The 24697-nt window shown below is 40.7% G+C and overlaps 1 protein-coding gene across 1 annotated transcript in view; it reads right to left on the reverse strand.

The window, feature by feature from the left end:
• The window catches only part of LOC133649446 (caM kinase-like vesicle-associated protein), a 104915-nt gene that overhangs the window by 14300 nt on the left and 65918 nt on the right, over positions 1-24697 (reverse strand). The window contains exons 2-5 of the mRNA XM_062046081.1: positions 10767-10874; positions 4272-4403; positions 2611-2685; positions 2227-2365 (exon numbers count right to left, since the gene is read on the reverse strand). Of these exons, the coding sequence (XP_061902065.1) occupies positions 2227-2365; positions 2611-2685; positions 4272-4403; positions 10767-10861 (441 nt within the window). The 5' untranslated portion in view covers positions 10862-10874. The remainder of the gene's footprint in view (positions 1-2226; positions 2366-2610; positions 2686-4271; positions 4404-10766; positions 10875-24697) is intronic.

The following is a 24697-nucleotide window of genomic DNA, read 5'->3' on the forward strand; positions in this document are numbered from 1 at the left end:
TTATATAAATTTAGATTGGGGTATGTTGTTTCTTAATGGGGAAAGACGTTAATGTCTCTTGTTTTCATTTTAACATGTAAGCGGGCGCCCGTCAGTCCATGAGTTTATCAAAATGCAGTTATCAATTATTAATTTTAATTCAAAATGGTAATACTAACCACAGTTATCATTAAAGGCCTACTGAAACCCACTACTACCGACCACGCAGTCTGATAGTTTATATATCAATGATAAAATCTTAACATTGCAACACATGCCAATACGGCCGGGTTAACTTATAAAGTGCAATTTTAAATTTCCCGCTAAACTTCCGGTTGAAAACGTCTATATATGATGACGGATGCGCGTGACGTCACTAGTTAAACGGAAGTATTGGTACCCCATTGAATCCAATACAAAAAAGCTCTGTTTTCATCTCAAAATTCCACAGTATTCTGGACATCTGTGTTGGTGAATCTTTTGCAATTTGTTTAATGAACAATGAAGACTGCAAGGAAGAAAGTTGTAGGTGGGATCGGCGTATTAGCGGCTGGCTGTAGCAACACAACCAGGAGGACTTTGACTTGGATAGCAGACGCGCTAGCCGACGCTAGCCGCCGACCGCACGGATGATCGGGTGAAGTCCTTTGTCCTTCCGTCAATCGCTGGAACGCAGGTGAGCACGGGTGTTGATGAGCAGATGAGGGCTGGCTGGCGTAGGTGCAGAGCTAATGTTTTTAGCATAGCTCTGTCGAGGTTCCGCAGCTAAGTTAGCTTCAATGGCGTCGTTAGCAACAGCATTGCTAAGCTTCGCCAAGCTGGAAAGCATTAACCGTGTAGTTACATGTCCAGAGTTTGGTAGTATTGTTGATCTTCTGTCTATCCTTCCAGTCAGGGATTTATTTATTTTGTTTCTATCTGCATTTGAGCCCGATGCTATCACATTAGCTCAGTAGCTAAAGAGCTTTGCCGATGTATTGTCGTGGAGATAAAAGTCAATGTGAATGTCCATTTCACGTTCTTGACTCTCATTTTCAAGAGGATATAGTATCCGAGGTGGTTTAAAATACAAATCCGTGATCCACAATAGAAAAAGGAGAAAGTGTGGAATCCAATGAACCCTTGTACCTAAGTTACGGTCAGAGCGAAAAAAGATACGTCCTGCACTGCACTGTAGTCCTTCACTCTCACGTTCCTCATCCACAAATCTTTCATCCTCGCTCAAATTAATGGGGTAATCGTTGCTTTCTCGGTAGGAATCTCTCTCGCTGCATTGTAAACAATGGGAAAATGTGAGGAGTCCTTCCTCCGGTGACGTCACGCTACTTCCGGTATAGGCAAGGCTTTTTTTTTATCAGCGACCAAAAGTTGTGACCTTTATCGTCGTTGTTCTCTACTAAATCCTTTCAGCAAAAATATGGCAATATCACGAAATGACCAAGTATGACACATAGAATGGATCTGCTATCCCCGTTTAAATAAAAAAAATTCATTTCAGTAGGCCTTTAATACTGTCTATCGTCACATCCCTAGTAGTCAGGAAATTTTATATCCAGTAGAATTAGTCTCACCGAGAACAATTGTAGGTATGACTAAATGATTGATTGAAACTTTTATCAGTAGATTGCACAGTACAGTACATATTCCGTACAATTGACTACTAAATGGTAACACCCGAATAAGTTTTTCAACTTGTTTAAGACGGGGTCCAGGTTAATCAATTCATGGTAAAAACACTTGTCTATTTATTATTATCTGTTTGGAGACCGGCAATAGTTTTTTTTGGCGACACACCTACTGGCCACGATAATTGATTAAGTAAGCTGAATGATTTGTTACTAAACACTTTCTAATATAATAAAATGCCTTGGAGATTTACCTGTAAGTAATATGCAACTTTAACTTTTTAATACTTGTTCATATTGCTTTCGACAGCAATATTGCTCAACTAAGGACACTAATTTCATATGTCTGGCTTCTGTGCTATGGTGTGCTAAGCTGTTGTGTAGCTGCTAGCTCCTAGTACCCTTAAGGCTTGCCATGTTTACCATTTGTAAACGACTTCAGTAAAAAACAGTAAAATACCAACCAATGGAAGACACTAGCCTAGGCGTTAGCCCAAGGCAGCTAAACAATAATAACATTTATTATAAGCTATAAGCACTAAATTGGAATTGGGCACTTTGGCTTGCAATGGAAATCTAGTCATAGCACACATTTGAAATCTCTAAATATCTTTGATATTACCTTAAGGTTTCTGTGAACAATGTGCAGGGAGTGGAGGTAGGCGACTGCCTCCAACACCTGGCGCACCACGTTGCTGGTATCCCGCTCTGAGTAATAGCCTTGATCAAGGATCCAGTCGAACACTTCTCTGCCTGTTGCACTGTGGGTGCACAGGAAGTCAATTGTCATGTTGAACATTTGTGGAGGTGCTTTAAAAATATGCTTTAAAAAACGGTTTGCTTGGAGATGCAAGTAATTAAAGGTGGTGGCTATAAATCACACGTCTTCCTGCTGTGCCATTAGCAAAAGTTCTTATATGTTGGGATGTGCCTCATGATGAGTACAGTATGTGATAAACAAACTGAGTGAGAAAAATCATTTTGTTCTTGTTGATGATTAACTTACAGCTCAAGGAAGAGGAAGTATTCCTTTTTAGTCTCAAAGACATCCACCAGTTGGAGAATATTTGGATGCTTCACCCTTAGGAAACGACAAAGGTTGAATAAATGTGATGTTTGTGTCATTTCATGCAAAGACCAAAAAAAAAACTAAGCACCAAATGGTAAAAGATTTTTGGTATTTAGTACATAAGTGAATAAAACAATATTGATAATGAATTATATCATTCAGTTGGGAATTAGCTAAAGAACTCATTATATATTTTTTTGCCTAGTGTATCATTAAGTGAGTTGATTAATTGAGCGCAGAATCGCTCCGCAGACTGAAAATAGCCGGGAAAAGTCCAATTATGCAAAGTGAAAGTCAAACTAAGTGATTAGCAATAAGGGGAAGTTGCTATCTGCGGCATTAAAAGGGGAGCAGTTAGGAGCCTAATTGTGGTTTCCTCCACTGATTAACAATATTAATTAAGACTTGAATGAGCGCCTCTTTTCCTCACTAATAGCATTAGCTAGCAATTATCCGTAGCCTTTGACAATAACAAACTGTTTATTTCTTCCTCGCTGATGATTAAAATATAAACAAGCATAACAAGCGTCACTTATTGCTGAATTGTGCTGTGTACTAATAGGGGACGGCGTGGCGAAGTTGGTAGAGTGGCTGTGCCAGCAAAGGGTTGCTGGTTACTGGGGTTCAATCCCCACCTTCTACCATCCTAGTCACGTCCGTTGTGTCCTTGGGCAAGACACTTCACCCTTGCTCCTGATGGGTGCTGGTTTAGTTTAGTTTAGTTTATTAAGGATCCCCATTAGTCTACACCGCAGTGGAGACTATTCTTCCTGGGGTCCAGACAAAAAACATCACACAATCACAAAACAAAAGATTAAAATGCAGTACAACATGATCAAATAATAAAATGTTGTAATACAAAAATAGCAACAACAAAGAACCAAAAAAAGTAATAATAACTTCGAGTTTACATAATAATGTTCATACCAAAGATAAAAAGAGCAATATAAAAATATATATATATATTTTTGCAAAAATAAAACAAAGAACCAATGGCCTAATATACACATTAGTGTACCAAAGACAAACAATAAGTGACGAAAAAGTACCATCCATCCATTTTCTACTGCTTGTCCCACAATCAAAAAGATAGTCAATAAAAACAGTCATGACATTAGGTACAATCTAGAATAATCTATTTCCGCAATACTTCTCCTCTTAGTCTATTCTGGTTAGCGCCTTGCATGGCAGCTCCCGCCATCAGTGTGTGAATGGGTGAATGTGGAAATAGTGTCAAAGCGCATTGAGTACCTTGAAGGTAGAAAAGCGCTATACAAGTATAACCCATTTATCATTTAATAGAATGGAGAGGAGTGAGAAATAAGGTGGTGCTTAAAGGTCAAAAGGTGGTGTTTTAGCAAAGCGCTACATAGTGGTGAGTTATCACTAATATTTAGCACCGTTAACAGATCATAGTTAGGAGTCAATATGCACTGTGGGAGCAAACCTCGACAAACCGGTCTTGATTTGCTGTTATTAAAAAATGTCCACATAATACAATAATGGATTTAAGGGAGCCCGCAATACAAACAGAGCAACTGCACGATTAAAAAACATTGCTTAGTTTATATATTTAAATAACATTTAAATAAACTTACATTTTTAAAATGAGGATTTCATTTTTTGCGGCTTTGCGGACCTTTCTTCCATCCTTTTTCAGGAACTTTTTGCACGTGTACATTCTCATCGTAGTTTTGTCCTTGGCTCTGAATATCTCACAGAACTCCTCCCTGGACAAACAACCAGTGACATTTGGGTATGTTAAGACATAAAACAAGTTCAGTGGGAACTCTAAAGTTGTATGCCTTTGAGGTTGCACATTGCACGATTTGACCAAATTCTTAGGAATAATAGCGAACGTTGCAGACAAATCAAGAGATCTGCAATCAAGCATGATGTCATACAATAGCTTAGTTTATCTTGTGAGGCACCTCAGCTTTTTAAGCATCTGACCATTCACCACAATGTGGCCAAACAACAATATGTTGACAATAATGAAAAAAAATTGGACAAAAATATTCATCTTACAGTAAATTATGTTTACTTTTTGTTATACAAAAGTAAAATTGTTGCTATAACACTCAAGGGATAAAAGTGTAATGAATCAAGTCAAAATCATATCAATATTCTGACTGTGTGCCACTACGTCGGTCACTAATAGTACATAATGTATTGCATTTATTGTATAGCATTTCATTTTTACACTTGCATGGCAGTTGAATGGTCAACTTTTATCTAAACAAACAATAAATTATGGTAACCTTTTGTAAAGTTTTTAGTCCACTATGTGCCCTTAACTCTCAAATGATAAAAAAAAATATCAACATCATTTTTCAGTCAGTTGAATGCCCATAGGGTGGACAACATGCTTTAATTTACCATATTTTTTTATTTATTAATGAAATTAGATTTTCTAAACAATTTAAAATATGTTTGTAAATATCTTGATCAATGTGCTTACATATTTTTACAGATTCTAATTCTTACTATTAAACGTATTGCAAAACCATTGAGCCTGCGGACATAAAAAATAACCAAATAACAATAAATAAACATTATGGGACTAACTATAAGAAAATATCACCAAATTCCTACATTTTAATGATAAACTTACTGTACATTATTTAATTTGCAGCCAAATATTTACTGCAGTGGAAGCATTTCCAAAAACAACAAACTTGCACAATACTATACATTGAGAACTAAATATAGCCAGTGGTGCATGATGTCCAGTTTAGTTGACACTTAAGTAATCCCAATTTCCTCAGGTATAAAATCAATACTCCTGGCACCTCTACTCAACATCAAAACCAAATTAGATACGATGTGTGTGTATTTGCAAAGCTAAAAACACAGGGTGTACTCATTGTGTGTTGTCCTTGAACCAAACAATGTGATTAGAGCGTGATATTGTTATCATAAGCGCGAACGCAGACAAACTACTTTTGTATTTATAGCGGCGCCGTGATCGCTAGTGTGTGTGTGTGCCAATGTTTACATCCTCGAGTGGTAACCTGTTTACTCGCTTCCTTGCTCGTGGAAGTTTATCGTAGATGATAAATCATGCCTCTCACCTGGATGTGTAATCCGACAAGTTGGTACACTTTGACAGCCAATTTAAACCTGGTAATGGCGAGAACGGAACGAAAAGACGCTTGGTTCCACACCCCTTTTCTTTACTATAACAAGATTCTACCAGTCGGCATCCCAATGACAGCAGACATTGTACAGTAAGTGATGTTGTATTATGTTTGTTGGCTCTCATGAAGTCTGCACTGAGTTGTAATCAGAGATGACATAAAAAAAACAACTAACGTTGTGATGCGTTTTTTTTTAATTAATGCGTCGCGTATCCTTGAAATGAACAAAATATGTAAATATTACATGTGATTATAAATTTGCCTGTTACAACACTACATATATACTTACAGCATGTATATAAGGCCTTCATGGAGGTGTTTGGATGTTTTTTTAAGAGCAGCTCCCTCAGGCTGCATTGTATGCAGACATTTGATCACATTTATTTACAATTTAGAATGCATAAATAAGAAAAAACATGTGTTCTTGTCTTACATAAGTATTGTAAATGATGGGCTTTTTTTTTTTTATTGCAGTTCCTCTTTAAGGTGGAAAATATTCCTCTAACACAATAATGTTACTTGCTCAATTTTACTGCCAAATACTTGTTACAGGTGGATGAGTTTGCATACACTTAGCACTGGAATAAGGCACCGATAGCTTCTTCTTATTTCGGTGTGGATTCGAGTGGGTGATCAGTGAGGTTTGATGTGTTGATCCCAGGCGTTTTTGTTTTCTTTCTTCGTAGAGTGAGCATTGGGCATTGGTTCAGGCGGCACGTGTGATGTCTTTCTCTGATGAGTAGAGACATCCCGCACGACCAAAGCTATGTTTGTTTACACTGTGAAGGACAGTTTGGAGCATTCTACAAGGAGTGCTTGATTTGTTAACACTGAGGGGCTGGGTAGCCATTGTTGCTGGACAAAGTTTTTGTTTACATGCCTGTATTTAACCAACGGTATTGTAAGAGAGCAACAAACTGGATTAAAATGGACCGTACAGGTAAAATTGGTGGTATTGATCCACTTGAGCACATCCAATAGATGAGATTTGAACGTGTCCTGCATCTCGATCGTCTATGAAGTCAGTTTTTATACAGGCCAATCATTTCGGAATGCCAAGTCGGTAAAGGCTTACGGGCAAACCAACTTTGGGTGTGTGCAAGTCCTCTGAATTTGACATCACTGTCGTCCTTTCAGAGGTAAGTCAACATAGGACTTGCCACTGTGTGGTGTCTCTTGGAGAAATTTGTTTCAAACTAAATATGTTCCAAGTCTGAACAACATTGTGCATTGTGGGATTTTATTTAAATTCTTCAGATGCTTTTTCCGAAATACTTTACGTTGTTCGTAACCCGCAGCTATCTTAGCTAACATCCTGCTAAATGGTTTGTGTGAGTAAAACCGGCTTTGATTCCAACTTGCCAGTGTGAAAATGCGGTGAACACACCAACATGTACAAGGTGATGGCGTTAAAAGTGATGTTTGATCATCTCACAGCTGTTATTCATCGTCTCTTCATTATCTCCAAGATGGCGGCGCTTCAAGGCAGCAGCTTCTTGCGAGCGCTCCTGGAAGTGTAGACCGATTTGGCAAAAACACCCGTCAATTCAGTCAATTTCATGGCTGGCTCACAGCGTGTTCACTCCGTGATCACTTACGACCGACTTACGATTCTGGATGTGGAGAGATCGGGCCATTTTGGGCTGAAAGATGCGTGTACGGTGGACCTACTCGCTAGCTTGGGAATTCTTCGCGAGCTACATCCAGCAGTGGCCTTTGAAGCAGCGGCGTCCACTATCAGCGGAGACCGTCAACGAAAGAGACGTAAGCGGTACGCTCGGAAGCAGAAGCGGGGGTGTCGGGCGGGGCTAACAACAAAGCTAAAGGCGTTGTTGTTAGTGGGGCTAACGAAAAAGCTAAATGCTAATCCACAAAGAAGCGCTAATAAGGAGTCTGTTAAGCTAGAACTAGCCAGCGCCAGGCTGGATAATCCCTGCACACATAGCAATTCTCTTAGAATAATATACAACTCATAATGTTTTTTCTGCGTTAGAGGTGGACATGCATTTTACTGAGGTGGCAAACAATCTAAAAATTCCTGTCATATCAATTCCTAGATATGGTCGAAATTATTTAAAGTGCACTGCGCATAATAAACGTAACATTATTAATATTGCTACTACGGATACTTTCAACAAAAACTCCTCAATACAGCCCACTACCTATAATATGGGCCTTTTAAACATAAGGTCATTGTCTTCCAAAACGTTATTAGTTAATGAAGTCATTAGAGACAACAATCTTGATGTCGTTGGTCTAGCCGAGACCTGGCTCAAACCAGACAATTTTTTTGCGCTGGGTGAGGCGTCTCCTCCTGGCTATACGGGAACGCATATTGCCCGTCCCATTAAAAGGGGTGGGGGTGTTGCACTAATATACAACAAAAACTTTAGCCTTACCTCGGACCTAAATAATAAATATAACTTGTTTGAGGCGCTTACTGTGAGGTTTGTCACACCGCTGCCTCTGCACCTGGCTGTCATCTACCGCCCCCCAGGGCCCTATTCGGACTTTATCAATGAATTTTCAGAGTTCGTTGCTGATCTAGTGACACACGCCGACAATATAATCATAATGGGAGACTTTAACATCCATATGAATACCCCATCGGACCCTCCATGCGTGGCGCTCCAGACTATAATTGATAGCTGTGGTCTTACACAAATAATAAATGAACCCACGCATCGCAACTGTAATACAATAGATCTAGTGCTTGTCAGGGGTGTCACCACCTCTAAAGTTACGATACTCCCGTACACTAAAGTAATGTCCGATCATTACCTTATGAAATTCGAAATTCTGATTTATTGTCAACAAACTAATAATAATAATAATAATAACTACTATAGCAGCCGCAACATTAATGCTGCCACAACGACGACTCTTACTGACCTACTGCCTTCGGTAATGGCACCATTCCCAAATTATGTGGGCTCTATTGATAACCTCACTAACAGCTTTAACGACGCCCTGCGCGACACCATTGATAGTGTAGCACCGCTTAAGATAAAAAGGGCCCCTAAAAGGCGTACCCCATGGTTTACAGAAGAAACTAAAGCCCAGAAATTATGTAGAAAGAATCGCTTCCACTCCCCACTAGTCCTTCACTTGCATTTTCCTCATCCACAAATCTTTCATCCTTGCTCAAATTAATGGGGAAATCGTTGCTTTCTCGGTCCGAATCTCTCTCACTTCTGGCGGCCATCATTGTAAACAATAGGGAACTTTGCGGATATGTTCAATTGACTACGTCACGCTACTTCCGGTAGGGGCAAGCCTTTTTTTTATCAGATACCAAAATTTGCGATCTTTATCGTCGTTGTTTTATACTAAATCCTTTCAGCAAAAATATGGCAATATCGCGAAATGATCAAGTATGACACATAGAATAGATCTGCTATCCCTGTTTAAATTAAAAAAATGCATTTCAGTAGGCCTTTAATAATTTAAAAAAATATATATATATATATATTTTTTTTTTCAATTATTATTATTTTTTTTAATTTCTTGTGCGGCCCGGTATCAATCGGTCCGTGGCCCGGTACGGCCCGGTGGTTGGGGACCACTGGTATAAAGTGTACAATCTTGTAATTTTGTCTGTAAAATACATCTTTTTATGAGCATTTCTGTAATCTAGTGACAGCATTTAATGATTAATATCCAAAAATTAACATTCGTAATGCATGACAGTAGGATACGCACACATCTGATTGAGGAGTCATAGTGTAAAGACCTCTAATTTACACTTTGTGTGGTGTTGGAGTTGTGCGACTTTTTGTGTGTCTCTAAACGCATCAGTAGCTAAGTGCCATGAGTGCGTGTGTTGGTGCAAGTGAGAGAGAGCAAGCGGCTGCTGTTGATATGACAGATGACTGAGTTGGTTTAAGCCTGGTTTGTACAACAGACAATGACCAGTTTTGCTAGATATGTTTTTTTACTAATGTTTTTATGTGGTTACGGCTGACAGTTTTGCTCAATAAAGTGATCGACGGAATTCCTGTTCTCCTTTAAAGCGTCTCAACAGACGTTACAACAACTGAACAGTGTTGACGAACATTGTTTTATCTGTTGTGGCCGCTCGTTGTCACCTGTCACTCACGGTTTTATTGCAAAATCATACAAAATACATTGTTGTTTCTTTTGTTTACAGTTCAGATGGGATTTGATTATGTGCGCGGCATAGATTTGCTGTGCGCAGGGGATGTGTGAGCAGTGCGCAATTGCGCAGGCGTGCACCTTAGAGGGAACATTGCTTTCAAGCCCTATATAAAACCAAAACAAAAAAATGTAATAACTCGTTTTTCAGTTTCAATATTTGGGTAATCCAAAACAAAGACAACTCATAACTTTAACTTGATTTAGTTCCAGTCAGCCTGCCTGTCTTATTAATGGGATTTTTTACCTTTAAGTCCACGTAAACCTACTTTCGGGTAAACTATGGATTCGCAAAAATTTAGTTGAAATGCCTGTTATTTGTTTCGTCCATTCTCCAATTAGAAAAATTATTTGTTGTCTGTTTTTTTTGTGGGTCTGGAAACAAATATTGAGAAAACAAGTGTTTTTTGTTGTTGGGTTTTTTGGTTTTATATTGATAAACAAATGAACAAATATTACACAGATTTGGACGGATGTTCCTCCCCCTGCTCTGCAGTTCTGCGCAACACAACTGCCTCCATAGTAGAGACTAATCACAAACAATAAGATACATGTAAGAGAAAACCGCTTTTGAATACTGCTGCTTTCCACTTCAGAGAGGACGGCAGTTAGATCCTCGAAATGGTTAACTCTATTCCTGCGATTTCCAATGGAAAAAATAATTCTAATACCAAACAAATAATAAACTAGCGTCCGAGAACAATCTGTGATCGACCTTAGGAGATCCACTGTACTTTGGTGTAGACAACTTGTAAACCATTCTCAAAATTCAGAGCAGGTGATTGTTGCAGTACTCACGATTTAACAATTTGACCCATATCATATTTGTCCGTCACGTCCGAAGGACTGTGGTAATCCTTCTTTTCTCCGATTGTTAAACAGCCAAATGGCATGGCCACTCCTGACCTGTGGTGACAGACAGAGGGAGATAGAGACATATATAATGAGGTCAAGGTATGATTATCATAAACTACAGTTCCACTAAGCTTTACAGTGGGTCAGAATATTCTAGTAAGTGATGACTTGGCACAATGTTTCAGCTACAGATATTCCTGTAATAAAAATAACGACTTTCAAACATCATAAATAGCTTATAGTTACACTGAAGACAGAATTTACAGTACAATGGAAACACATTTTACAAGAAAAGGCTGCATCTGGATGAGTATATATTTTTTTGCCTCGATCAACACATTTTGGTTTAATGACCTAAACATGTCTATCGATTTCTGCTAACGACACAATAGAGCTGTCACTTAATTGAATGGGACTTGATCAAACAGCTGATTGCCATGAAATAACTTAATTACACAATCAAAGTGATCATCATTGACAAACTACTTGAAAAGGATTGACATAAGTTAATAGTGTCATGGTTTAAGAATTACCACACATTTCAAACATGCATACAGTTACAATATGATGCATCACATTTTCCAGTTTCTTATTACATGTCCGAAAAAGAGTAGGAAGAAGCAGAATTTTTCATCCTACCCATTTAAGTTTCATAGAAATTGCTAACGCATGTGTTTGTTCACTTCCTGTGCTCAATTTCTAACACAAACAGATAATCAGTAAAGTTCACAAGGTTTCCGTGGGTAATTAAGAATAATTAAGTCATTAAATCAATTTAGCAAAAATTAAGGTCTTGAATGACATTAAAAAGCATTAAATACGATGTCCAGAGGCATTAAAAATGTAACAAAATTGTAGGACTGGGCCGGTAGTCACTACGTCTGTCAATGAAACGATACATGAAAATAACGTTGCGGTCATCGATTAATTGCTACGTCTGTCTTTGTGTTTCTTTTTTTCACCTCTGACTTTAAAACGGGTTACAAGAGATCTTGTAAGATCTGATAGCGAGGAAAGTGCTACTTCTAAAGCGGCCACTCTGCTGGACGGCAAAATATAACGGCTTTGCCATTCTTTGGTTACTGTAGGCATGTACTGTAGTCCTTAGCTCTGACATCATGTCATGTTAATGAGGAAACTGAGCTTGTTTCAGACACGATTCCTTTATTTCACTCGTCTCCAAATCAACACACGAGCTAACTTGGCTAACATTAGCAAATCTCGTGATGCAGGCACATCATGTGACTTACGGTGGCCTAGGATGGACAAACAAGGCAGTTCTCACAACAGACCACAACTCGTATTCTCTGACATTCCCGAAGTAAATAAATAGTGCCTTCAGCTACTTTATACGTAACTTCCTATCTACTGTACCCATTTTTAAAAACTGTGAGAGTGTAAAATATAATCTATTCAAGATCTTAAATTGACTCAGCTTATTTTAATGTATCTGAAGGGTTTGTTGGCATTTTTCCAAATATCATACCATGACATGTCTTCTAAAATGTTTAAATCAATCATCCATTTCCGAACATGCATCATTTGCATTCCTAGTAAGAATAATTTATTATTTCATAAAACCTTTTAACTATTTTTTTAAATTGTATCCTGATTAATAAAATATCCTCCAGTTTGTGGCTTTTCTAAGGAATATTTTTTAGAGGATATGCATTTTTACAGCATGTTTTTAAAGAGATCAAATTTAAAAAAAAAAGACTTCTTGGTATAATGAAAAAACTAATTCTAAAAAAAGTGGCTGGCTGGTTAACTTTTCAAAACTTGGTGAAAGCCTATTGATTCTAATGCTAGAGAGGCGTTCTGCAGCATGTCCAAAAAGACTTCCAAACTTTGCTCAATGCTGTGAAACCGCACATGCTATTTAGGTAATCACAAGTCGGTCTTAAAAGGCAGGCAGCAAAAGTGCCAAATTAATTTAGCGTGGCCGACAAAGCAACTTCTGCTGTCGCCACCACAACTTTCAGGTGTTGCTACCACTACAGAAAATTAAATAAATACAAATAAATTGTCAGATAAAACAGCCCTGCGAGCCAATTGTAATTCACTAGATAGTTACGGTTCATGAAAACTTTTCAAGAATATCATTGCTCAATGCTTACAATTGTCTGTATGCAGACAATTATGTGTGTGTATACAACTATAAGGTTTTAACTACTGTATATATTATAACCATATGCGGTAGGACATAGACATTGATTTTTTTTAATGCAATACATTTGATTTACTGATACCTTTAAAAACCTTGAGTTCACATGAATAGGTAGTTATTAGGTTGTGATTCACAGTTATAAATATGTGATATAGATGGTAGATTACGTCTCATTTTTAAAAAATATGTTTCAAGATACTTACCAGGAACCTTCTTTCTTGTACTTTGTAAACACTTTGAACAGTTTCCTAAATTGGATCATATTAGTACATTGACTTCTTTCCATAATTTAATTCCACATACTGATATATTAAAGGTCTTAAGTGCTGTAAGTACATACAAATGTTTTCAATTTTTTTCTTTAGGGTTATTAATCTCCTGTTTTATTGAGAATAATTGTTGTACATTTGTGGGGAACATGTTATTCTTAGCTTAGTGCATCATTTTAGCTGAAATCATAGAATTTCAATATTTTTGATTAAATAAATAAAGAGTTTTGCATGTTCTCTATAACCGACATTAGTCATTCATGCAGCAATTGAACAATTTTGGTCCAGGGTTGATCCCTGGGGTACGCCACAAGATATATTTCAGTGTTTCCCCTAAACTGCCAAGATACCTGTGGCGGTGGGGGCGTGGCTATGGGCGTGGTCACCATGACATCATCGAGTGATTTGCATAATTTACTACAATAATATGATTTTCTCTAAAAAGGCTCAAAAAATGTATACTTACTAATTAATAATAACAGTTTTGTTTTAAACGTCCATCCATCAATCCATCCATCCATTTTACAATATAATTACAACACTTTATGTACATATTTATATACAGATTTGAACAATAAGTTATTCACTGAAATATATTTATTAATTGTGGTTCTTACAAAAAATATATCTTATAAAATATAAAAGCTAAAATGTCTCTTAAAGCTCTGCCCCTTTAATTAGTGCATACTAAATAATTTAACTTTAGCCTACTACTACAACCATATTATTTACCAGCAACATAAAGTGAAACAGAGGCAGAGGTGTCCTGCCACAGTTAGTAACAAATAAACAGAAAACAGTAGTGGTCAAATACAAATAAGGCAACAAGAGAAGTATCCTACACTTCTCTTTTGTAAAGTAAATCTGAACAGCCTATATGGGCATCTACATCAACTATATGATTTGCCTGAGAAGCTGGACAGGACAAAAAAAAAATATATATATTTTTTTTTTATTTGTGGCGGACGTAATTCTTTCGTGGCGGGCCGCCACAAATAAATGAATGTGTGGGAAACACTGTATTTAGAGTTTTTGACGTGTGTTTGCCTAGCTTCACGTAGTTAATCCTATTGGTTAAATGTAATACTTATTATTTCACGGGAACTATCCATCCATCCATCCATCTTCTTCCGCTTATCCGAGGTCGGGTCGCGGGGGCAGCAGCCTAAGCAGGGAAGCCCAGATTTTCCTCTCCCCAGCCACTTCGTCCAGCTCCTCCCGGGGGATCCCGAGGCGTTCCCAGGCCAGCCGGGAGACATAGTCTTCCCAACGTGTCCTGGGTCTTCCCCGTGGCCTCCTACCGGTTGGACATGCCCTAAACACCTCCCGAGGGAGGCGTTCGGGTGGCATCCTGACCAGATGCCCGAACCACCTCATCTGGCTCCTCTCGATGTGGAGGAGCAGCGGCTTTACTTTGAGCTCCCCCCGGATGGCAGAGCTTCTCACCCTATCTCTAAGGGAGAGCCCCGCCACCCGGCGGAGGAAACTCATTTCGGCCGCCTGTACCCGTGATCTTGTCCTTTCGGTCATGACCCAAAGCTCATGACCATAGGTGAGGATGGGAACGTAGATCGACCGGTAAATTGAGAGCTTTGCCTTCCGGCTCAGCTCCTTCTTCACCACAACGGACCTATACAGCGTCCGCATTACTGAAGACGCCGCACCGATTTGCCTGTCGATCTCACGATCCACTTTTCCCTCACTCGTGAACAAGACTCCTAGGTACTTGAACTCCTCCACTTGGGGCAGGGTCTCCTCCCCAACCCGGAGATGGCACTCCACCCTTTTCCGGGCAAGAACCATGGACTCGGACTTGGAGGTGCTGATTCTCATCCCAGTCGCTTCACACTCGGCTGCGAACCGATCCAGTGAGATCTGAAGATCCTGGCCAGATGAAGCCATAAGGACCACATCATCTGCAAAAAGCAGAGACCTAATCCTGCAGCCACCAAACCAGATCCCCTCAACGCCTTGACTGCGCCTAGAAATTCTGTCCATAAAAGTTATGAACAGAATCGGTGACAAAGGGCAGCCTTGGCGGAGTCCAACCCTCACTGGAAACGTGTCCGACTTACTGCCGGAAATGCGGACCAAGTTCTGACACTGATCGTACAGGGAGCGGACAGCCACAATCAGACAGTCCGATACCCCATACTCTCTGAGCACTCCCCACAGGACCTCCCGAGGGACACGGTCGAATGCCTTCTCCAAGTCCACAAAGCACATGTAGACTGGTTGGGCAAACTCCCATGCACCCTCAAGGACCCTGCCGAGAGTATAGAGCTGGTCCACAGTTCCATGACCAGAACGAAAACCACACTGTTCCTCCTGAATCCGAGGTTCGACTATCCGGCGTAGCCTCCTCTCCAGTACACCCGAATAGACCTTACCGGGAAGGCTGAGGAGTGTGATCCCACGATAGTTGGAACACATCCTCCGGTTCCCCTTCTTAAAGAGAGGAACCACCACCCCGGTCTGCCAATCCAGAGGTACCGCCCCCGATGTCCACGCGATGCTGCAGAGTCTTGTCAACCAAGACAGCCCCACAGCATCCAGAGCCTTAAGGAACTCCGGGCGGATCTCATCCACCCCTGGGGCCTTGCCACCGAGGAGCTTTTTAACTACCTCAGCAACCTCAGCCCCAGAAATAGGAGAGCCCACCACAGATTCCCCAGGCACTGCTTCCTCATAGGAAGACGTGTCAGTGGGATTGAGGAGGTCTTCGAAGTATTCCCTCCACCGATCCACAACATCCGCAGTCGAGGTCAGCAGAACACCATCCGCACCATACACGGTGTTGACAGTGCACTGCTTCCCCTTCCTGAGGCGGCGGATGGTGGTCCAAAATCGCTTCGAAGCCGTCCGGAAGTCGTTTTCCATGGCCTCGCCGAACTCCTCCCATGTCCGAGTTTTTGCCTCCGCGACCGCTGAAGCCGCACACCGCTTGGCCTGTCGGTACCTGTCCGCTGCCTCAGGAGTCCCATGAGCCAAAAGAACCCGATAGGACTCCTTCTTCAGCTTGACGGCATCCCTCACCACCGGTGTCCACCAACGGGTTCTAGAATTACCGCCACGACAGGCACCAACTACCTTGCGGCCACAGCTCCAATCAGCCGCCTCGACAATAGAGGTGCGGAACATGGTCCACTCGGACTCAATGTCCAGCACCTCCCTCGTGACATGTTCAAAGTTCTTCCGGAAGTGGGAATTGAAACTCTCTCTGACAGGAGACTCAGCCAGACATTCCCAGCAGACCCTCACAATGCGTTTGGGCCTGCCAGGTCTGTCCGGCATCCTCCCCCACCATCGCAGCCAACTCACCACCAGGTGGTGATCGGTAGAAAGCTCCGCCCCTCTCTTCACCCGAGTGTCCAAATCATGAGGCCGCAAATCCGATGACACAACTACAAAGTCGATCATGGAACTGCGGCCTAGGGTGTCCTGGTGCCAAGTGCACATATGGACACCCCTATGCTTGAACATGGTGTTCGTTATGGACAATCTGTGACGAGCACAAAAGTCCAATAACAAAACACCACTCGGGTTCAGATCCGGGCGGCCATTCTTCCCAATCACACCTCTCCAGGTTTCACTGTCGTTGCCAACATGAGCGTTGAAGTCACCCAGTAGGACAAGGGAATCACCCGGGGGAGCACTCTCCAGTACTTCCTCGAGTGTATCCAAAAAGAGTGGGTACTCTGAACTGCCGTTTGGTGCGTAAGCACAAACAACAGTCAGGACCCGTCCCCCCACCCGAAGGCGGAGGGAGGCTACCCTCTCGTCCACCGGGTTGAACTCCAACGTGCAGGCTCTGAGCCGGGGGGAAACAAGAATTGCTACCCCAGCTCGTCGCCTCTCACTGCGTGCAACGCCAGTGTGGAAGAGAGTCCAGCCCCTCTCGAGAGAACTGGTTCCAGAGCCCTTGCTGTGCGTCGAGGTGAGTCCGACTATATCCAGCCGGAACTTCTCTACCTCGCGCACAAGCTCGGGCTCCTTCCCCCCCAGCGAGGTGACGTTCCACGTCCCAAGAGCTAGCTTATGTAGCCGAGGATCGGACCGCCAAGTGCCCTGCCTTCGGCTGCCGCCCAGCTCACAATGCACCCGACCTCTATGGCCCCTCCCATGAGTGGTGAGCCCATTGGAGGAAGGACCCACGTTGCCTCTTCGGGCTGTGCCCGGCCGGGCCCCATGGGGACCACCAGGCGCTCGCCATCGTGCCCCAACTCCGGGCCTGGCTCCGGAGGGGGGCCCCGGTGACCCGCGTCCGGGCGAGGGAAATCTGAATCCTTGTTGTTTCCTTTCCATAGAAGTCTTTGAGCTGCTCTTTGTCTGATCCCTCACCTAGGACCTGTTTGTCTTGGGAGACCCTACCAGGGGGCATGAAAGCCCCCGGACAACATAGCTCCTAGGATCATTGGGACACGCAAACTCCTCAACCACGGTAAGGTGGCAGCTCAGAGAGCTGCCACCTTACTTAGTTCACCTTACGGGAACTAAGTGTTGCTAAATTCAGTGTGCAACAAACGTTTCCCCAGAAGAGTGAAGGGTAAGATGTATGCGTGTCATGATATCACATGGCATCCTTCATGTATCATACAGACGTATGAATGATGCCCACAGAAAATGAGCCTAGCGGAGAGGAATGACAAATCAAATGTGTAAGAAGGGCAATCTGTTCACTGTAGCTCAGCAGAATGACTTAATGGCGTTTTTTAAAACAAGGCTGCACACAGACACGCGCAAGAAATATATGCTCTATTTTTTTGTCGAGTCTTTGTTCTGTGCTTTGTGCGAGTGGGTGACCTTTGCTGGCTATGTGTCACTTTCACTATTGCAGCCATGTAATAAATGCTTTGGCTCGGCAAAATTGTGCCAGATGAAAACATTTTGCATGGACAGTGATTTAAATGGTAATGCATTCGACAGATGATGCAAAGGAACAATTAAAGTCAATACTCAGGTTAAGTCGTTTAGTAGTAACAAAATATATAAAGTATTATTCAACAAGAGTATAAAAAAAACAATTTAAAGGGTCATATTTTATATATTTTTTCCTGCATTGGTCTACATCAGTGGTCCCCAACCACCGGGCCGCAGCCCGGTACCGGTCCGCGGACCGATTGGTACCGGGCCGCACAAGAAATTAAAAAAAATATTAAAAAAAACAAAAAACACTACTATAAAACATGTGACGCTTTAATTATGAATTGTTTTAGTCATATTGTAAAATTTACAAACGTTGCTCGGAGTGACACTGGACGTTCAACCTGCAGTGAGCAAACTCGTCTAAAAGATGGCACCATAGTTCAAACAATAACCTACCATTTTGGTGTCTCTGTTTTAATGAAAATTATTTATTGAATACAAAACATTATGGCCGTTAGCGCAGTAAAATCCATAAACTAGTTGCATCTTTTTATAAGCTGCAGAGTTTAAAGCCTTGGAAAATGGTAGCTGCTTATATTCCAGAAAATACTGTACACTGCTGTCTGTGCAGTTCATATGAAGCCATAGTGAATGTGAGTGAAAGATTTAGAACTGTGAAACGAAAAACCTTTATCTCAATTATGTCCCTGTTTGCACTGAACAGCTAGAGCAGCATTTAAATTTTATCACCCATTCTTCTGACTGTTGTCCATACTATGGACGCACCGTCAATAGCTGGCGGTGCTTTATTACTCAGTTTGTGACCAGTGCTCCCCAGTGGGCCAGCAGTGAAACATTTCAAATTTACGAGCGTTAGAATGGATTGTATTACAGCTCTTTAGGTTTTTCAGCTCTATGCAGGCAAGCTCAAGAGCAAGTGATGCTTTTTCTGGGTTAAATCTGATTGTGAGGCTAACTGCATTTGCATGGTGAATACATTCAAATTAGGATTCTATCTTGTAGGTAGGAAATATATAGTGACTGTTCGATAACATGAGTAATCATTTTTACATATCTAATCCAGAGCAGCCATCTTTGAAACAAACTAGGGGGTGGTGAAAATGCTCCGAATCTCTGAGTGGGAAATCCGACCTCGAGGGAGGTTCCAGTTGAAATTCCGACTAAAAACACGGAAATTCCGACTTCCCGGTACAAATCAGTGTTAAATTTGTTGACGACAATTTTTAGTGTTGTTAACGTCCACTACCAATTTTCCCTTGACGAAATTGGACGATAACGAATGAAAACAAAAGCACGTTGCCTAAAAAAAATTATGAAATTAATTGACAATTTAGTCAATAAATTAAAACGAGACTTAAGTGTTGACAGAGACGAAAGAAGATTTTTGTGGTGCTAAAAAAATATCGATGTAATAATAGTAGTATCGACTAGATACACTCCTGTACTTGGTATCATTACAGTGGATGTTAGGTGTAGATCCACCCATGGCATTTATTTACATAGTGACGCCGGTGAGCTACGGTGTGTAGTGAAGCATGTTTAGCTATTCCTCGTCCTGCAGGGATGATACTTGTAAGAAACTTATGTTATCTGTCGCCATGGAGCCGAGGATTAGTGATTTAGAAGTAGCTACAACACTGCATACTGCGGATAGACCTTAGCCGCTAGCTAGCTAGCCATGTCTTAAAGCATCTCTTCCTGAGGGTATTTCAGTGTTATAACTTCACCTTTATCTTTAGTTTTTAACAACCAGCAATGTCATGACGTGACGACGACGGGGTTGAGGGGTTGGGGGACCGGTACTTTTTAGAGGCAGTATAGAACCGAATGTGATTCATTAGTATCGTGGTACTATACTAATACTGGTATACCGTACAACCCAGATTAACCCAGCTCGTTTGTTTAATAAAATGGTGGACGATCTGCTCAACAATTTGCATACAACACTTTATTGAATGCACGTTCGGAGAAAAAAAATTCTGAGGCTTTAATGAGTCTCTTAATCAGAATTGATTCTGAAATAATGTGAGGCACCATATTCAGATTTATTGAAATGCATCTGTATATGCTAAATTATGGAGAGTTCATTTATTATGTTGTACTCTAATTGTAATAACCTTAATAAAAGTGTTATCAAAACAACTTCAAAGATGTGTTATCCTTTATACTTTATATTTTAGTCGACGAAATGTACTCTTAGGCCACGTCCACACGAACATGGGTAGTTTCATAAACGCATATCCGAGGTTAAAACGATCTTCATTCACACAGGTGTGGTTTCAAAACTGTCTAAATGTCTACACACATATTGTAGCGTCCCGGAAGAGTTAGTGCTGCAAGGGGTTCTGAGTGTTTATTCTGTTGTGTTTATGTTGTGTTACGGTGCGGATGTTCTCCCGAAATGTGTTTGTCATTCTTGTTTGGTGTGGGTTCACAGTGTGGCACATATTTGTAACAGTGTTAAAGTTGTTTATATGGTCACCCTCAGTGTGACCTGTATGGCTGTTGACCAAGTATGCATTGCATTCACTTGTGTGTGTGAAAAGCCGTAGATATTATGTGATTGGGCTGGCACGCAAAGGCAGTGCCTTTAAGGTTTATTGGCGCTCTGTACTTCTCCCTACGTCCGTGTACCACTCCGTACAGCGGCGTTTTAAAAAGTCATAAATATTACTTTTTGAAACCGATACCGATAATTTCCGATATTACATTTTAAAGCATTTATCGACCGATAGTATCGGCAGCCCGATATTATCGGCAGCCCGATATCTCTAGTTGCACAAGTCTCTGTTTGAGCTGTGTACACTCTTGAACTAAGCGAAGAGTTTTGGAACTCTCCACCTTGGCCAGCGCTTGCAAAAGTCTGCGTTTTAAGGACAAAAATATATGTTTGCGTGTGGACAAGTGGTCTAAACGCAGTATGCGTTTAATAAGAATCTGTGTTCGTGTGGACATGAGCTAATTTTAGTCGACTAAAATATTGAGGTATTTAGCCGACTAAAACTAAATCAATTTAGATGAATAAAATTAAAATAAAATTTCGTCAAAAGACTATGACTAAAACTCAATTAAAAACTGCTGTCAAAATTAAAGCTGGTACAAATGGAACGCACCAAGAGACCTGGAGGTGTGTGTTTGTCAAGTGCACAGTTAACACGATTACCCCTTTTCTCCTCAATGACAGCATCTCAGTGACATTACGCCAATTTCCGCAACTTTCCACGTTTACATTCTGTTTTTAGCAAACATCAGCGATTTTGGTGACAAGAAAATCTATGAGTGTGTTTTTTTCTGCGTAACAGGTAGTGGGGTGTTAAAAGTTTGACTCTGATTGGCTGTTCTGCCGTGTCTTTTCATATGATTTGCAGCGGCACCTGAATAAATGTAATACATAATTACAACGGTCAGTTGGATACAAAAATAGCAGTATCATTAGTCCAGAATTTTAACGGCCCGCTTGGACCGACCCAATTAGGAACCGGTACCTAAAAATACAGGTAGTCGGTAGGGCTGGGCGATATGACTGAAAAATGTATCACAATATAAGTGTTTTATATCAGTCGATATCGATAATTATTGATTAAAAAAAAAAAACAACCTATTCTAAATAAAGACCAGGGGAAAAAAGGCTGAATTTAAATACTTTTATTTTAAATATAACCTTTAACCTTTAGAACGAGGTCAGCATTATGAAAAACAGTCAGATAAAATGAAAATACTGGTCGATGTGCAAATATTGACATGAAATAAATGCTTAATCCAACAAAATGTGCAAAGTATTGTAATTAAGAAATGAGTAGTGTACAACTCAGGCTTTAAAGCCATATTGGTAACAATATATGCAAATAAATAACAGTCACATTAAGCAAGCAGAAACAAACATGTCTTACAGAATATTGTAAACATCAGAATAAACTTGCGTCTGAACATCTGTGACAAAACAAACCTGTTACTCTCTTCAGTCATTTATGGAAAAATCAAACCAACTTCAGTATCTCCTTTTCCACGGATTCCCTGCACATTGTGTAAAGCTTAGGAATAATAGCTGTCTTGGAAAAGTGCTTTCGGCCATGTAGAACATAACGGGGGTCGAGCACGTGTATGAGATTCTTGTACCCAGACTTCTCAACTATGCTGAGCGCTAGCATGTCCTTCGCTAATTGATACACCACTGCATCCGTTATTTCTTTATAACGTTTTGAATTTGTGTCGTATGGCACTGCTGCCGAGTAATACTGTCTGCAGCAACAACAGACCACCATCGAGACGATGGTGGTCTGTTGTTGCCGCTTCGGTGCTGTTCCACTTGCACTTGATGTAGATGGTTGTGGCTGTTTGATACTGCTGTACTCCAGCGGGTGAGAGCGGCTCAGGTAGTAAAATAAGTTTGTCGTGTTCCCAGACTTGGTCGGGAGGACGACCTTGCAAAGTTTGCAGACAGTATTACTCTGATTCGTATCGGATTTTAAAAAATCCAAAATACTGCCAAACTGGGGACGTGACGTTTCCTTTTTTATTTACAATTTCCTCTCGTGCTGCCGCGCTCATATTCCCGTTTGGTTTCACTCCTCGTCATCAGCTAGCTGTTGTTGCTTTTTTCTTTTCTTTTTTTTCCTATTAGCATTTCCCAGAATGCCTTGCGGTTCAGGCTCGGCCGTGATAGGTCGAGAGGCCAAAGCCCTTCCTCTGCCTACACCCCCCAGAATGCTGTGCGGTTCCGGCTCTGCCTTTCTTCCTATTTTTTTCTAAAGAACTCAGTGAAATTATCGAACGTTCTATCGACCCCATTTTCTATTGATATTGATCACATGTCTATCGCGATATATATTGTTATTGTTTTATCGCCCAGCCCTAGTAGTCGGTATACATCGCTAGTAATGATCAAGTAATATCATCCATCGACATCAGCAGATTTTGGAAAACATTCATTTAAAGTTTAGTTTTCAAATCCATTCTTTTGTCCCGCCTCCTTCTCATCCTCTTTCTGGCTCAGCAACTCGCTGAAGTGCTGACTGGAAGCTGTTGCTGATTTACTGAAGTGAAGTTACACAGTGCTGAGCCTCAGCATTTACAAACTATATTTCACAGAAACCTTCATGAGCAAGATGAAAAGCCTCTCTTTTTATACGTGTGTCCAAAGGCAACACAAATACAACATTTGACCAGCAAAAGGTCAGTAAATGTTGCCACAAAGCAATGCTGACATTTTGTCTGGGTTAAGTTTGTTTTGTATAAAGTTTGGTAGTGGAGTTGATTTTTTGGCATCATGCCCTGTTATTATGGATCAACAGCACCACAAATTACGAATCTAACCACCCATTTTTCAAACCACCTTTTTAGGGGTTGACTTGAGGTGGGGTAGACCCTGGAATTGTGAGTGGGAAGTCAGGGCATAAGAGGTACTTAAATGGGACCTATTATGAATTTAGTCTTTTCTGACTCATAAAATTAGTTACAATGTTGGATACTTGTGTTAAATAAAATCAATGCATCAAATCATGAAGTTCATGCATTTTGGCGTTCTGTTCGCAGGGTTTTAGCAGTCCGGCTACGTTATGATGTCACAGCATGGTGGCCATACTTATTTGGACATTAAATCAAGCTCCTCCCCCTCTGCTTCAGGCTATGAGAAAACACACAAATAGGTAAGATAAAGTCTTATTATTAACCGTTGCATCTCTTCTCTGCAGTAGCGCTGCCATCAATACAGCACTCTTTAGAACAGACCTGGACAATTATTTTGCCTCGGGGGGCCAAATTTAGATAAAAAAATGTGTCTGGGGGCCGGTATATCTATTTTTAGGAACACTAATACAAAACCTCTCAAAGTCTGAATGCTAAAAACGTTATGACAGAAAATTTAATTTTTTTTACTGAATGAGAACCCAGAATGTACATGAAAATAAAGAATGTGGGATTTAAAATATTAACTATGAACGATAAAACACTGAATATTGACAACATATGAACGTCACACTCCCTCTCAATCGACATATTTTACAATGAAGCGAAACGCAACAAAAATGCAACAAACACAGTAAAATATGAACTCGAAGGGTAAAAAAAACCCCACCTACAATCTGATATATCTGATTGTCAGAATAATTGTATCTAAGTAATCACAAAACTTTGTGTTGCCATAGTTGCCGGCGAGAGGACAAAAGCTGTCTTTGGTCTTACCAAGCAAAAGGCTGGTAAAACTCCACTGTGTACGATGGGAAGCGACATGAAGGTGTCGGTTTCTTTGATCTATTGTAATCCACAGGAAGATCTTGTCTTGACCCGAGATCTACAAAGCGGAGAGAAAGCAGGACCTGATGCAAGCTCCAGGCATCTTTTCTTTGAACTGTTTTGTGACGGAGGGCCACAGCTGTTTACGACCCCTTCTCCCCTTAGAAACAGCTGTTGCCATGTAATCAGGGAAAGTCCAAATAAAAGAGGATGCTTGCAATCCTTTCGTCAGAGCGTGATGGAAGACTGTACGAGAGTACAGCCCAGACGTTTCTCCTCATTGAGCTAAATTAAATCAATCAATCAATGTTTATTTATAT

The sequence above is a fragment of the Entelurus aequoreus genome, linkage group LG01 (assembly GCF_033978785.1).
Source record: "Entelurus aequoreus isolate RoL-2023_Sb linkage group LG01, RoL_Eaeq_v1.1, whole genome shotgun sequence".
NCBI lineage: Eukaryota > Metazoa > Chordata > Actinopteri > Syngnathiformes > Syngnathidae > Entelurus > Entelurus aequoreus.